The sequence below is a fragment of the Callorhinus ursinus genome, unplaced genomic scaffold, assembly GCF_003265705.2.
Source record: "Callorhinus ursinus isolate GAN/ISIS: 27379988/994484 unplaced genomic scaffold, GSC_fseal_2.0 scaffold79, whole genome shotgun sequence".
NCBI classification, from domain to species: domain Eukaryota; kingdom Metazoa; phylum Chordata; class Mammalia; order Carnivora; family Otariidae; genus Callorhinus; species Callorhinus ursinus.
The window spans coordinates 4330736-4346617 of record NW_027397141.1 but is presented as its reverse complement, the minus strand read 5'-3'; the positions used below and the strand labels follow the sequence as shown (position 1 = coordinate 4346617).

The window sequence follows — 15882 nt, the reverse complement described above, 5'->3', positions numbered from 1 at the left end:
CCAAGTGGTGACCAACGAGCCTGTCGAGACCAGCCAGTGGGGAAAAGCCAGACTTCCCAAGTGAGCGGCCACATGGAGAAAGTGGACCCCTACCTCACACCATACACAAACGTTCACTCAAATTGGACCAAAGACTTCCATGTAAGCAATGAAACGCAGAAAACATAGGGGTGAGTCTTCGTGATCCTGGAGCTGGCATAGGATTCTTAGAAATGGCACCAACAGGGGCACCTGGGTGACGCAGCTGGTTAAGCGTCCCACTCTTGGTTTTGGCTCAGGTCATGACCTTCCCGGTTGGGAGATCAAGCCCCACGTTGGGCTCGGTGCTCCGTGCGTGGTCTGCTGGAGATTCTCTCTCCCTCTCCCTCTGCTCCTCCCATTCGTGCTCGTGCTCCCACTCTCCCTCAAATAAGTAATTAAATCTTAAAAAAAGAAAAGAAAGAAAGAAACAGCACCAACAGCACGAACAACAAAAGAGAGAATACACAAACTGGGCTTCACTGGAACTGCAAACTTCTGTGCCTCAAAGCTGCCGTCAAGAAGGTGAAGGTGAAGAGAGCCCATAGACAGGAGAGAGTATTTGCAAGTCATGCATCTGACAAAGGGCTTGGATGGGGGAATGTGTAAAGGACTCTGACAAGTCAGTCATGCAAAGACAAGTCACCCAACTTAAAAATCAGCAGAGGAGTTGAATGGACATTTGTCTACAGAAAGAGACAGAAAAGACCAATAAGCCCGTGAAGAGAAGCTCGAGGTCACTAATGATCAGGGAAACAGATTCCGGGTCATGCCCACCAGACAGATGAGCATACATGCTGGGGGGCTTGGAGAGCCCGGAGCCAACGGTTCTGCCAACGACTGCCATAGGACTTGGCAGTCCCACTCCTAGCAATGGAAACATGTGTCTTCAAATGTTGACAGCGGCACTGTTCATGACGTGGCAACGGCCTCAGTGACCGTCACTGATGACAGATGCACAAATGGTGGCCCATCCATTCGCCAGAACGTGACTTGGCCATAAAGCAATGGCATTCTGACACGGGCCACAGCGTGGGAGAACCTGAGTGACAGTAGCCAGGCCTACCGCAGTCCAGACCCAAAGTCGATCAGCAGGAGCCTCGAGGGAGTGAGGCTCTGGGGAACTGGCAGCCTCCTGGACAGTGGACAGGGGGCCGCAGCTTCTCCTCACACAGCCGCAGCCGCAGCCGGTACCCTCTCTCCAAGCTCCGGCCCTTCGCGTGGCTTTAAATCACTGACCTCCCCTGGGGACAGTTACACCTTAATTTGGTTACTCATGGAAGGAAATCTGTTTCTCCCACTGAAGATTCTTAAATACCGCTCAGGCGAGGACACAGAAAGAGCTTTGTGAGAGTCTTTAAAGGCACCGCCTCCTGGGGGTGTCATGGGGCAGACTCGGAGGCAAGGGCTGCTTCTGTCTCCTGGGTGCTGCCCCCACCTCCCTCCTGCAAGAGACTCCCGGGCAGAGGGGTCTGCAGGAGCCAAGGACAAGCCCCCCCGCGCCAGGCAAGGAGAGTGGGGTCCCGCACTGCCCGGACATGTGGCAGAAGCCCTCTGTCCACCTCTTCACAGCCAGTGGCCCAGAGCAGGTGCACACCCTCCCAATACTTAGGACAAGACACTTGTTTCTGCCAGAACCCAAATCTCCTCAACCTGCTCCCTCCCCGGCCCCATCCCAGGACCTGTCCCCCTCACTCCTTCTGCCCCGGGGGCGTTCTCTCAGTGTGGGTCATGACAGTGGCACCACAACTAAGCCACAGACCTCCACTGTCAGCCAGGGAACGGGGGACACATGGGGCCATCCGCTGCAGCCCCCACACACACTGAAAGCCCTAGGCAAGTGGCAGCAAATAGGGGAAAAAGTAGGTTGAGAGCCCGAGAGGCCAGGGCTGGGGACTAGTCAGAAACGGCCATGCAGCCCCAGATCCCCTCTGAAAACCTCTCAAGATTCAACACTCGCCGCCACCGTGAATTGGAAAATTAACTGACTGATCTTGGAGCTCCATCCCCAAAACCGTGCATCAACAAACAGATGCCAAATAGAAATCATTAATGAAGATACCATGTTCGGAAGACTGATCAAAGTTGGCGTTCTTCATACACCCGTGTCTCCACTTCCTCTCTGTAAAGCCCATCGGAGCCCCGGGTCCTCCTGCTTTTCCATCGGCCTCCCCTCGCTTCTCAGCTTGGGAGAGCCTATACATTGTCATTTAATTCCCTAACCCCCAACCCACCCCCACACCCACCCCCTAAGCTTTCTTCCTGTGTCTCAACTTCAGCTGCTAGGTTGTAGGATGCACCCTATGATCCTAGAAGCAACGCTCACTTAGACTAATTGTGAAGGGCACCCATAAGCCCCGAGTCCAGAGTTGTGCAGTGCACAGCCTGGGGAACCTGGGCCCTGATCCTAGGTTGCTGGACTGGGAAGGGGGGCTTTCCTAGGAACACCAGCTCTAGCTATAACATACTCTGTTGAGGGGCAACACTCTTACTACCCCACATTTGAAAGAAGCAATGTGCATTCTTACCATTTGCCTTCTATTCTCCACCAGGTTGATGCCAATAATTCCTAAGAAAGCTCCAAAGCCCAGCTGGACCGAAGGAAAAACAAGGGAGAAAACACTCTGGTTAGCATGCCTGAGGCTTAATGCTGGTCTTTAACAGCAAATAATGCACAGGACACTGCCACCCTTAGAAGCATTTTATTGAAGGGGCAAGGCTGGCCAATCGCCCCTCCCCCCACCACCTTAACCACCAAGTGGCCAACAAGCTCATGCCCATTAGGGTAGGCTTCTCAGGCTCAGTCAAAGTCAGTGATTGGAATAGAAGTTGCTGAAACATGACTTGTCTCAACTTGCATGTTCAAATATTTTAACGCTTGATCACAGAAAAGAGGGTATCATGTACCCCTCACCTCCTGCACAGAGGGACAGCACCTTCACGGTGACTCAGAGCACTCACAGCCCATCTTCTGCATCTGCTTGTCAGGTGAGGGGCCCACCTGATGCTTCTCCTGGACCAGTCTGAAGCCCGAGTCAGGGAATGGCTCCTCAGGTGAGATATTGGGAAACCAGAACCAAGAGTATGCAGAAAAAGTGTTGTCAGTCACCCGTGGACGTGGCCGACGCGAATCACAGGTGAGCTTTGGACTCAGGTGAGTAGGCAGACAGGTAGCCTTGGGGAGGAGAGGTAGGAAGGAGGCTCCAGCAGTGGGAGGACATCAAAGGGGGTCTTCCTGTCCTCCAGAAAGCCTCAGCTCCCAGCCCCCTGGACGAAGGAAGGCGGGCTGTTGGAGGAACATACCCTGGCTGTGCTCGCCCCAAAACGAGGGATCCAGGGCGGGGCACCGGGACCCCTCCACTGAGTGTGTCCACCTGGTGGGAGACTTTCTTCAGTAATGACCAACGCCCTGGGACGACGCTGTGCAGGGCGGCCGACAAGGTGGAGCTGCACTGGGCGGCTCGCGGCAGGTGGCTCGCAGCAGGTGGCAGGTTGGGCTTGCGTCTGAGTTTGGGGCGCCGACTGCAGAGTGGCACCGCGGTGGGCGCTCAGGGCCAGTGTCAAATTTAGTGCACTGAAAGTCAGACCCGTTTATGACTAAGGAAGCCTTGTCTGTGGAGATGGGCACGCGAGCACGGGGCACGTTTTCACCAATAATTTAAGAATTCTCAAGGAGGAAAGAGGAACGTTTTCTTCATGTGCAGCTTCAAAATATCACAGTCCAGCTCCTCAGTTCAAAAGCGTCAGAATCCCACTTAACTGTGTTAAAGTGCATGTGTTAGGGTTCACCCGTCCTCATTCCAACAGGTGGGGCACTCGACCCCCCAGCCCGTTTCTTCCCGGGAGCCGTCCTGCCACCAACTCTGCAGATGCGGCATCTGCGCACAGCTGACTTTTACCCCCATTTTCCTGTGCATTTCATCTGTTCCTCCGTAGTTCGCCTTCAGAGCCGGCAGGCTGATGCGGGTCCCACCCTGGCCTGGTCCCGGAGCCTGGCTCCCTCAGCAGCTTGCCCTCGACACCTTGACACCATGTCCAGGGTCCCCTCCCCACCCACCACCCACGGCAGAAAGGTGGGGCCCCCAGAATATTGGCAGCTCTTAAGACTTTACTGATAAAACTTTCCTGCACAGCACTCTTTATATATTTACTCATAAATAATACACAGGCAGATAATGTAGATTTATAGGGCGTAGACAAAAAAAACAAAAATAAAGTATAAGATAAAGATGAAGCGAAAAATATATGTGAAATATTTTTAAATATTTAATGCCACCTTTTCATCCTTGCTAAAAATGTTACCAATATTATTGCTAATCCTGATAATACTTTTAATAAGAATAATGTGATTAAATGAACTTCCTTTTAAAAAAAACCTGGACTTAGCATTTATGACAGCAACTCAGGGTTCTGGTGCATTTTAAGGGCATCTCAGCTGACAGAGCCAATCCCACAGACTCCTCGTGTGCAGTGTGGGCCCTTGGAGCAAGTTCTATTGTGCCAACATCAGTGGATGTGAATTCACAGTTCAAAAAATCCCCTCGATAATTCTGAGTTTGGGCGGCACTTCTTGCCAGATCTCCGTATCCGGTTTACCGTGCGGCGTTCCTGCCCGCAATCTGAAATCAGGCGTGGAGGACCCCTCTTCTGCTGCCCCCAGGACCGTGACTGATTAGCACAACCACGGTTGGGGCTCCTTGGCAGGACTGCATTACAGCCGCATGGCCCTTCTGCCAGGCTCGGTGCGGTCAGCGTGCTCCGTCTGGAGGCCCCGGGCCGAGTCTGGGCCGGCATCTGTCCTGCTCCAGGGCCGGCGCCCTCGCTGGCTTGGGCGTGCTCCACCTCCACCGTCCTCCTGCATCTCAGGTTCCGACCCTGCGCCCGCCGTCCTGCACTTGTAAGGGCCCTGTGCTCACGCCGGCCCAGCTGCACGAGGCAGGATGGTGGCGCCTCCTGAGGCTGGCCAGCCAGCCAGCACCACAGCCACAGGGCCCGGGAGAAGACACGGGTGCCTCGGGGCAGATTCTGCTGAGCACAACCACCGACAGCAGCTCCCGTGTCTTAGCCTCCGACCCCATGAGCTGGGGTGGAGCGTGCCACCACCTGCAACCCTCCCAGCAGACCCTGAGGGGAATAGCACTCACCATGATCCCTGGGTAGTAGCCCCCCACGGTCACGTTCTCTGTCCTGGTGGCGGCGGCGAGGCCGACGGTCAGGATGGAGGCAGACACCACGAGCAGAGACCCCACAAACCAAAGGGAAGTCTTCTTTCTCCCCGCAAACCCTTCTAGAAGGAGGACAAACGAGGAACCGTCGGCAAGAGGCTGGGTTCAGAGCACAGACCCAGCCCATGCACTTCCTGCCCTGGCCACTCCCTCCTCAGGGGACCGAAGCGGCCTCTGGAAGACCCCAGACCACCCTTGTGCATGGACACTTCTTTCTCAGGGCAGGAAATCAGGGTCCCCCTCCTCACCCGCCAGCCCACCTGACAGGTTTCCACCCAGCTCCTCGATGTCCTTCCTAAAGGACACTCATCTGCACCCGCACAGCCTCACCCGCACCTCCGTGTCCCACGGTTGGAAGTGGGAGCCCCTGGCCGCCCCCTGCAGCCCCCACTGCTCCAGTGTTTACTACCCCAATATCGGACCCCCATAACGAGCCCCCTGAGGGCAGGTGGGGATCTGTCTTTTCCCTGCTCCAGCTCTCTTGCCTAAGACATCAGTGCCACTGGGTCTCACCCCCAAAACCAATGCCCACCCTGGTCTGTGAGTCTCCCAAAGCCTTCGCCCTGGCAACCCACAACAGAGGTCATGCCTGACCATTTATCATCCATCGAAACAAAAAATATTCAGTAGGCCCTGCAGGAAATCTCGTAGAGGAGCCTGTCCCTCTGCCGTTTTCCCTGTCAGCCTTTCTCCTGCCTGGAATGTGAGCATAAAGACGGAGCCCCAGCAGCCATTTTGGGCCCTGAGGGAACCTTGCGACTGGAAACCACACTTGCAGAATGGCAGAGCAGAAAGACAGGCCTGGGTTGTCTACCTCCAAACCTAAGTAGCAGATTAAAGTCTCTGGACTACAGCCGCTGCTTTGGATGTCCCAGTCTTTGTGGGCAAACATAATTCTAGGTGTCACAGAACTCAAGAAAGCAGCCAGAAAGGAGACCTTCCCATCATCTGTCCCTCTGTCGAGTCTTGACTTCTGGGTTTCTCGTTCATCTAACTATCTTCCCTGTGGTGTGTCTCGGGGAAGGCAGGGAGGCCTCATTTACAGGACTGTTCGCACACAGACTCCACTCCCACCTCAGCAGCGGCCACACAGCAGAGGCCGGCGGAGGACAAGGCAAGAGTCCATGCTGAGTCCAACCAGGCTGTTGGGTTTTGCTTTTGTGGAAGCTTAACATCTGGATCCCTGTGACTCCAAAACAAAATCAGGATGGAAGAAAAACGGGGAGCTTCATCGTGCACCGAAGTTCTTCAATCAGCATCACGTGTGTTTAGCAGGGGAGGCAGCCACGCACATGACGGCAACCTCCAGGCTCAGTCGCTGCGCGCACTCATGTTCACGCTCCGGACGGTTTGTGTCTGAATTCACAGGTTTGCGGTCCTGTCGGCAAAGCTCAATGGCAAGTCAAGTTACAGCACCTGCGACTGGGGTCCCTAAACACGCAAGTAAGTCATCCCGCGAGCTCACACAAATGCCCTCCTCCTCAAAGGACTTTCCATTGCTATTTTTCCTCATTTAGGGCATAGCACATCTTATGCCCCGAACCATCAGCCAGATGCCTCGGCATCTGCTTCCCCCGGAGCACAGCTTCCCGCGGTCCTGTCTCTCAGTCCCTCAGGTGCACCTGCCTGGCAGGAAGCCCTCCTCGGATCCCTTAGTGACGCTCTCACACGCTGAGCACAGAGCAAAAAACTAAGCCCATCTCCTTTGGGGTCATGTAAATCTTCCTGTGTCCCATTCCGTCACTTTCTCCCAGTCTGGCCTTCCCTCTGAGGCTCTGGCTCAAGGAGATGCCGCTCTGTCAGCATTTCCGTGACGGGTCCCGAGGTTAACCGGAGGCCCAGAAAGACAGTGGCGGTGCCGACCAGCTGCCGCGTCCTCACTCCAAGCACAGCACAGGTAACAAGGAGGAGACTCCTGACCTTAAATACTCTTTATAAACACAGGACACGGCATAAAAACAAGGGAACAAGAAAGAAACTCAAGGAAGGAAGGTAGGACATCTTTATAATTACCCTGAGATACGCATTTTTAGATCAGGTTTTGGAGACTAAAGGGTCCTGCGCTGGAGGAAGGCCCCCAGAGCCCCCTGGACGGTCCCGCCAATCTTCCTACCATATGCAGAACTGTTACCGTGTGTGTTGTTACAAATGATGTGTCCGGACTGTTAACTAAAATCTGTACGGTTGGCTTTATAGCCTACGGGCGGCTGCCCGGACTGGCCATGTGGTGTCCAGCTGCCCGGAGGGGAAGCCCGTGGAGCAGGGCCTGTCTGCCCTGCTTGCGGCTGGACCCCACACCTGGCTCAGACGACAGGCAGATTTCCTAGTGTTGCCTGGAGGCACAGACCTGTTTCCCGATCTGGACAGGGTGGGGGTGACAGCCAGCTTCATTACCCACCTCTTAACTGCTCTAAGGGTCCAACAAGAGAACATGCGTGAGTTCTGGGCATAGTGAGCGTAGTCAATCTATTCCTCGTGGGTGGAGTGGACATTCAGATCAGTGGCAGGTGCTCCTAACTGGCTTTCCTCCCACTGGGAGAGGAGCTTGAGGGGCGACGCTGAAGGCCACGGTGGCATCTCCCTGTTACCCCTGTGCCCCTGCCCTGCGCCCACCCGCAGCCCTCTCCCTCTGCCACAGCTCCTGGGAAAGCCTGGCCACGGCAGGACGGAGCAGATCGCATCCCCAGACCGGGTGCTGCAGTTTGGAACTGTCCCAGGTCATGGCCTCCCAGAGAGAAGAATGTGCTTGCTTCGTCGCCTGGGAACACCTGCCCCCGGGAAAGGCAACGTGACGCCCCCGGGAAAGAGACTGGGGCAGAACCCTGCGATTCAGCCATCCGCCTCCTGTCTCCTGATTTTATAGGTGGGACATGCAAGGTGCTGACCGCAGAAATGTGAAGTAGAAAGTACCCACCCGTAAGCCCACCCAGCTACACTAATGTTTATACTTTTGAATAAGAGACCAACTCCTGGTATAATTCGTCAGAAGGAAAAACAAAGTGCTCTTTAAACCACCAATCATTGCAGTATAATAACATAATAACAACCGGCTGGTACAGACCTCATTCTCATCGTCCACGAATAAGTAATCCGTTCTGGAGGATGAAAACACAGGTACACAGAGCACTGTGCTTTAGAGAGTGGGGGGTGTGCATCTGTTTCTTTCAAGGAAGAATCCAGGTTCTTCGATCATTATTTGCAAATCAAACAACATTAACTCTTCTGGTTTTTAATAAGAAACGTTCCAAAGATGCTGCAGGCAGCCCAGAGGCACACGCCCAGGTTTGGCAGGGTCTCCTGGCAGGGAGCGCAGGAGGCACAGCTGGCCTCACTCTCCGTTCCTTTCAGAATCTTCCCTGACCCCCGTCAGCAAAACACACCCTCGTCATTCTGGCCCTTGAGCCTCCTCCAGGCTGCATCTAGTCTGGCCAAAAACCGGGGTTCCAGGAACTCGTGGGGCAGAAGGATGTGGGGGGTTGGAACAGAGCCCAAACTATGGGAAACAGCCCCCATCCGTTGAAACAAGGTCTGGAAATGCCTGAGCTGGGGCAGGGGAGGCGGAGGGCGGGGTCCGTGGCAACAGACGGGGAGACAGGGAGTCAGAGAGGCATGCAGGGAGACCACCGTGTCAGGACAAAGGGTCCCAAAGGTGCAGCCACACGGCTGCAGGAAGGAGCTGTGGACCCTGCCCAGGACCCCAGCCCACGGCCTGCCCTGGGCACGGCCAGGATGCTGGTGCCCCTCTCACCTGTTGTGTCCAGCAGGGCCAGGGGCCCGGGCACGGGCGGCTGCATCCCGGGGAGTGTCCGCAGGTCTGATGTGGATCAGGGTGGATCAGGGCAGATCAGCGGCCCCGAGCCCCGCCCCTTCCCTGTGTGGACCGCCCCCTTCCCACCTACACTCCCTCCCTCCCCCTGCCCGCCCTGGTCCGGCACCGCACCCGGGCAGGAGGCTGAGGCCGGGGAGGCAGCCCAGCTGGGAAGTCCTCCAGGATTCCTAGTCGGTGCCCCCAGGCCACAGGCTGCGGAGGGCTGGGATGTGTGCGGGGAGGCTGCACTCAGCTCCCAGTCGGCCCACCTGCCCCTGCGGGGCTCTTGCAGGTGCTTCTGCTCCGCGTCCTGAGGGGCAGACGCTGAAACTCCGTTCCCCTTGAATGAATGAACGCATGAATGAAAGCACGCTGCAAGGCACTGGCACACCCCCACCCGCTCACCCTCGCCCCCATCACTCTGGCGCTGAGTAAACCCCCAGGTTAGGATGGGAGCGGCCAGAGGAGGCTCCCAGGACCTGTTGCCTTGCATGGCGGCAAAGAGAGGGTCTTGCAAAGACCATTAGGGCCATTTTTAAACTGTCCGAGCAGCCACCTGATGGCAGAGCACCCAAACCACCAGCCAGCGTGAAAGGCACCCAGCCCCCCTGGTAGTTAGGAGAATGTCACCAGAAACAGTGTTGTGCCTCTTTGCTCCCACGTAGTTGGCGAATCCTTAGCAGTGAGGCGGTCACTTCGACAGCAAGGACCCTGCCCTCCCTCCTGAAGGACGCGCCCAAGAGCCGGCTGTCTGAACCCAGGCCGTCCGCTCCCGTCACCAAAAGCTGTGTTTTAAGTCCTGGGACCCTGAGCTCAACCTTGACACCAGACTCAGAATTGTGGGGTGCAGCGTTTGTGACACAGGCCAGCACTCTACAGGGGCCGTGGCTGTCGGCTGCCATTCAGACGCCGGTGCCCAGGGAAGCAGACTGGGCCTGGGGAGCCAGCGAGGGTGCAGGAGGGTCCCCGGGCTGGCTGGAGGGTGTAGCAGCACTCGGACCGCCCGCCCCGTCTACATCATGGCAGCCTCAGACAATCCCTGTGCTGATCCCCTTTCACAGATGGGGAAACCGAGGTCCCAGGAGGTTAAGTGTGTGACCACGAGCAGATCCAGAATTCTTTCAAAGCCTACACGCATCACTGCAGGGAGGGACCCTGCTTAGAATTCATTCCTGAGACCCCCTCCCCGCCCAGTGTGACAGGTGCGTCAGTGCCTGTGCCGAAGGCGCCAACTGACAACGGGTTTACCCGCCTCGACCTGACACAGGGGCCCATAGCAAGCCGACCTCTGCAGAGAGCACCAGTCTGGGATCAGGGATTTTTTAAGTGTAATTTAATTTAGCTTTTGCTAAGACAATTCAGAGGAAATCTGTCCTCTTCTAGCCTGAAGACAATCAGAGGGACTGGAAAATCAGTACTGACATGGAGAAGATAACGTGGACACACACTCACACCCAGCGGGGCCCTGAGTCCCGGGACGCGGGCGCGCCCTCCGCAGAAGAGCACTGGGAAGACGGCAACAGGGACGTCCGGAGCAGCTGGGGTGACGGTGACCACAGGGAGCTAACAGGCGCGAGCAGCTGAACAAGGTGCAGGAAGAGTCGGGCCGTGAGTTAGCAAAGACGCGTTGACTGCTAACAATGCCGTTGAAGGGAGTGAGGCTATGAATGCAGACGAATATGCACAGTCTGGAAAGTCACTGGAAGGTAAATCACAGGACAGGAAGAGGCGCTGGGCTGTGCCAGGGTTTGGCCGCCGTGGTCCCAGATTTCAGTGGATTTCACTGGGAGAGGGTGACTGGGGACAGATTACCTTCATCAAAAGGAGCAAGACAGCAGAACAAAGCCCAAGAGTAGGAAGGTGGGGTCCCCAGGGAGGGGGTGCATGGGGGCACACGGGGTCTCTAGAGGAGTCCATGAGTGGTGTGTGGGGTCCCGGGGAAGGGGTGCATGGTGGGTGCACAGGGTCCCTGGGGTGTCCAGGGAGGGTGCACGGAATCTGGAGGGGTATTCATGGAGGCCGCGCAGGGTCCCAGGAGGTCATGGGGGGTGTGTGGGGTCCCAGGGAGGGGGTGAATGGAGGGTACATGGGGACCCCGTGTGGGGTTACAGGGGGCACGCGGGGACCCTGGAGGCTGTGCAGGGTATTCTATCTTCTGTGTCTTCTCTGCTGCCCATGCCCCCTGGGACATGCGGCACCGCTTCCTTGCTTGTCATTTCAGTGTCTTTCGTGCTGGGGACTAAAGCCTGGCACTGAGTTGCTAATGTGTGAAGGAGGGAACTCAGTGAAGACTGGGAACCACATGTGGCACCTGGGTGGCTCAGTGGTTAAGCGTCTGCCTTCGGCTCAGGTCATGATCTCGGGGTCCTGGGATCCAGCCCCGCATCGGGCTCCCTGCTCAGCGGGGAGCCTGCTTCTCCCTCTCCCGCTCCCCCTGCTTGGGCTCTCTCTCTCTCTCTCTCTCAGACAAATAAATAAAATCTTTAAAAACACACACACCGGAAACTTCAGTCGCTAGTAAGTCAGAGTTCCAAGGCTCAAAGCTGCTCACGCTGTGGCTGTTGCCGTTGGAACAAGGTCCCACGAGCCTTCGGCTCCACCCGCTCAACACACCTCCCTCGGCCTCATGCTCACGCGTCAAGGGCCGGGGGCAAGCACCTCGTGTTGGAACCACTTTGTCTTAAAGTCACGTGAGGACGTTCGACCCTCAGCGAGAAGAGACCACGTGTGGAAGGTACAGGGCAGGAAGCACGAGCCCAGTGCTCAAACGTGAAAGGACCAAACCCTCCGACGTGGGGGCTGGAGACGGGGAGCCCCTCCAGGGTGGCAGCCCCAGTCGTGGACTCCAGTTTAGACGCGTCAGATGGATCTGCTGACCGTCAGGGAAGTGCCATGCGGGTTTTCTGACCCTGGTGAAGACCTTTTTGCGCTCCGGGGCCGAGAAGGAACAGCATTAACAGGGTCTGGCCTTTCCCTTCCTTTGCCAACAAGCTCAGCAAACTGCACCAGTTGACCACAGTTTGCTGAATTGTTGAACAGTTATGACATCTGCAGGGTTTTATAAAGCAGCGAATAGAATAAAATCACTCTTAGGAGGGAAAACAGACCACGTGTGAAACACCTGTGACAGCAGCTGTCCTGCTGTGGGCGACCACCCTCAGCTCTCCCACACACTGACCTCCCCGACACAGACACAGGTCCCAGCGTGCCCCGGACACAGCCGAGTCTCTCTGAGCACCTCGCCCGGAGCCAGCTGTGGCTCCGCACACGCATCCCTTCAGACAGGTGGCGAGCTGGGCAGCGGCCCCATGCCCTCCGTGGTCGCTGCTTTTCACCCGTGGCCTTATTTAATCTCTATAATATCATTTCACAGATGAAGAAACAGGCCCCGAGAATTTAAATAATTTTCCCAAAGTCAAGTATCTGCTCGGTGGCAGAAGCCAGATCTAAACCAGGTCAGCCTGATTATTTTCCCGATGGGGAAGCATGTATTGACCTGACGGAAGACATTTAATCTTTCATTCACACAACCAATGAACGTTTCTTGAAGTCCTCTGTTTGGAGCCAAGCAGACTGGCACATTCAGAACACTGCCGCTACACGCGAGAAGCAGGGCTGAAGCATGCCGTCAGCCTGGAAAGCAGTCCAAGCGGTCACCAGACTGCAGCACTAACAAGGGGCCCGCACACGGGCCCAGCCCGGACACCCAGGCTCCCTGATGGCCAGCACAGCCGGGCCCCGCAGGCACCAGGCCCGGGACACTGAGCTTCCCAGGCAGGCCTGCCTCCAGGACAGAGAGGAGGCTGGTGGCCCAGGAGTCCACGTGGTGCCAGGAGGAGGCGGGGTGTGTCAGGCCTGAGGACCGAGCCGGGCTGGGGAGAGCTCCAGAGTGAAGCCATGTTGGAGGGCAGGAGTCCATCGTCACCATGATTCTGGACACATGACACCTCCCCTCCTCTCCGGACTTCCCAGCCCTCATCCTGGGGGCCCCATGCACGCACACACTCATACACGTGTGCACACACACGTGCAAATGGGAGACAGGGGCTGGCACACATCTGGCCATCAGCCCTCGCAACTGTCCCCAAGACACAGCGGGATGGTGGGCGCCAGCAGTGGGGCCGTGCCAGTCCTGCTCGGGGGACTGGCTGCCTCCCCACACTCCTTTCTTACTTCCTCTCCATTTTCCGGGTCAGGCCCTGGATCCAAGATGGAAAAGACGTGGGGATTTCTGCCTGTCCCTCCTGCCATAGGCCTCCTCCCTGAAGCCACTGATCCTGATCAGAGAAGGAAGTAGAAGAAGAATTCAGAATTTAGTGTCTTGAATTATGGTCAGAGTGAGTTAAAAATACATGACCAGGCCACCCGAGGAGGAGAAGCCCACGGGAGGCCCCGCATGGCAGCCGTGGAGCCCGGCCGGGCTTCTGCGCCAGGGAACCAGCCTTCTGAAGGTCCAAGAACCAAAAGCTTTGATCCTTTCGGACAAAAGCAGGGTGTGAAGCAGTGGGGCAGGGTTGACCGTAGTACATGCTGGTTCTACTAGCAAATGCGTTCACACAGGACAAGGGTTTGCTTGGAGCAGCGTCCATCTCGAGGCAGACACTCGATAAACACCTGTTGGGGAAGGCTGCGTAAACCTGACTTCCAAACAGTAGTTAGCACCTGCTTCCTGCAAGGTCAGGGCGCAGGCTGGTCACATAATTCCTCCTCTAGCTGCACCTCACCCTCAGGGCCCATCTTCAGCAGCAGAACTTGCTGGAGACCCGTCGCATCGGTCTGACTGGCAGGAAAACCAGTTTATTTAAGCAGACAGGGGCCGGCGGGCTCGGAGGATGAGGGCACTTCCAGCTCTAAAGAGAGCAGGATTAGAAGAAACATAAAAATTAGCCAGGATCCACCTTAGTCATCCACAGACGTAGTCTGTGGCGTGGGGTTTATTCCAGAACTACGAGCCTGGGCAGGGGCCATGCGTGTGCGCACAGCCTGGCTCTTGATCTCCAGGGAATGGAGAGCAGACAGCAAAACATGACTCCCTCCTGTAACCAAATGACCTTGAAATGAAGCTCGGGGAATAAATAATGTAGATGGGCAACCGGAGAGATGGCAGGTAGCAGCTCCTGCCTGTCTGTCCTCACGGGTGAGGTAGGATGGGATAGGAGATGTTCTCAGGGACATGAATTTTTTAAATTAAAAACTCTGTCTGGGCTTTGCCAGAAGGGCTTGTAACCATAATCTCTCTAATGAGCCCAAGCAGGAAGGCTCAGCTGCGTCCCCAATGTCTCCCATTTCAAGGTCCTTGTGCTCACATGCCACCCACCCCCAGAAGCATGAAGCCCCCCCCGCCGTGATTCCCTGGAGCAGGAGTGCCTTTCCCACCTTGGATTCAGCAACCACAGGCTCTGCAAAGTGCACGTCTCTGCAGCCTGGACCCCAGCCTGCAGACGGAAGAGCGTGCCCCCATGCCCGTGGCGCACACTCAATACTCGGTCGTGGCACGCGCCCCCAGCAGGTCCCCATGCCCACGGCACACACTCAATAGTCAGGGCACGCAGGGGAAAGACGGTGCCCCCAGCCTCCCCTGGAGTCAAGGGCTGCACCCAAGGACTGGCATGGTGAGCACGGGGCCCGGACGACCTGCAGCGCCCCACATGCCTAACCCTTGCTACGCCATGCGCCACGCCCTGGCCCCTGACACCATTTATGCTCTCACTCGTTGATCCTGGAGGAAGAAGGCTGACCTTGGAAACACCTTTTTTCCACAGTAACTGGGACTGAGGTTTGGTTTTCACAAACTCAAAGCAAGCCTCTTGTCTTCATTTTATGAGGTCTGGGTAGTGCCTGCAAACCCAACTCATATTTAGGTTTAATTCCACGTTTTCAAATTGAGGTCTGCCTTGCAGGCCGTTCTGCTGTCCATCTCTTCTGGGTGAGGCTCGCCTGCCTGTGCGCCGGCCACCCTGGCGGGGAGGAGGAGCCCAGGAGGCTGAGCTCGTCAGCGGAGCGCTCCTATCCAGGAAGCTAATCCAGGAAGACCGTGGACAAGTGCACACGCGCTGGCCGTGAGGGTAGCGTAGGAAGCCCAGCACAGGCGTCGACGAGCTGTTCTGGGCAGGTGTCCATCGGCACCCCAGTCGGCACCCCAGCTGTCCTGCGAGCGCTCTCTGCCGTGCGCTCTAAGCCCTGTGGGGTCGTCCCAGCGTCCGTGCCACGTGGGGCCAGCTCCAGACGTCCCTCCTGCATCTTGGTGTGCAGGTGACTGTCCGCTGCGCCCTGGGCCTCTGGTGCCATGTTAGCGACCTGGCTCTCCCTGGACGAACCTATCTGGGCAGCTGTCCCCCAACACAGTGCCATGGGGAGGGGCACCAGCTCACTACTTCCCTCACCGCTGCCCACACCGGGAGAACACAGGGAGAAGGGTGGGGAGGGACTCGTTCCCAGGGGGCGGGGACGAAAGCTCAGCCCCCGCCCCTCAGCACCGCACTGTGGGGGGACGCAGCGCCTTGTCACAGCTGAGGGAGGGTGGAGGTCCAGGACCCACTCAGCCTTGCTGGTGTGCTGGGGCTGGGCTGTGGGGGTCCCTTGCTGCTGATAGGCCCTGCCTCCCGGGGCTGGCTCCCTCATGGCCCTGCAGCTGGAGGGCCCCTCCTCCCGGGGCCGCTTTCCTCTGTGCCCGTGGCAGCCTCTCTGGTGCCTGGCCTGGATCCCGGGAGGCAGAAGCTGTCCTCCTCAGTCCAGGTCAGCCGGCTGCTTCCTCCTCTCCAGCCTCAGCTTTCCTAGGTGTGTCCTGTGCGCCACCCTCGCAGGTGCCGCGGGGGGAGGACGAGAGCCCAC

The 15882-nt window shown here is 57.0% G+C and overlaps 1 protein-coding gene across 1 annotated transcript in view; it reads right to left on the bottom strand.

Moving 5' to 3' along the window:
• The window catches only part of TMEM255B (transmembrane protein 255B), a 30389-nt gene extending 21344 nt beyond the window's left edge, over positions 1-9045 (bottom strand). The window contains exons 1-3 of the mRNA XM_025874775.2: positions 8992-9045; positions 5163-5305; positions 2547-2609 (exon numbers count right to left, since the gene is read on the bottom strand). Of these exons, the coding sequence (XP_025730560.1) occupies positions 2547-2609; positions 5163-5305; positions 8992-9037 (252 nt within the window). The 5' untranslated portion in view covers positions 9038-9045. The remainder of the gene's footprint in view (positions 1-2546; positions 2610-5162; positions 5306-8991) is intronic.
• Between the last annotated feature and the right edge of the window lie 6837 nt (positions 9046-15882).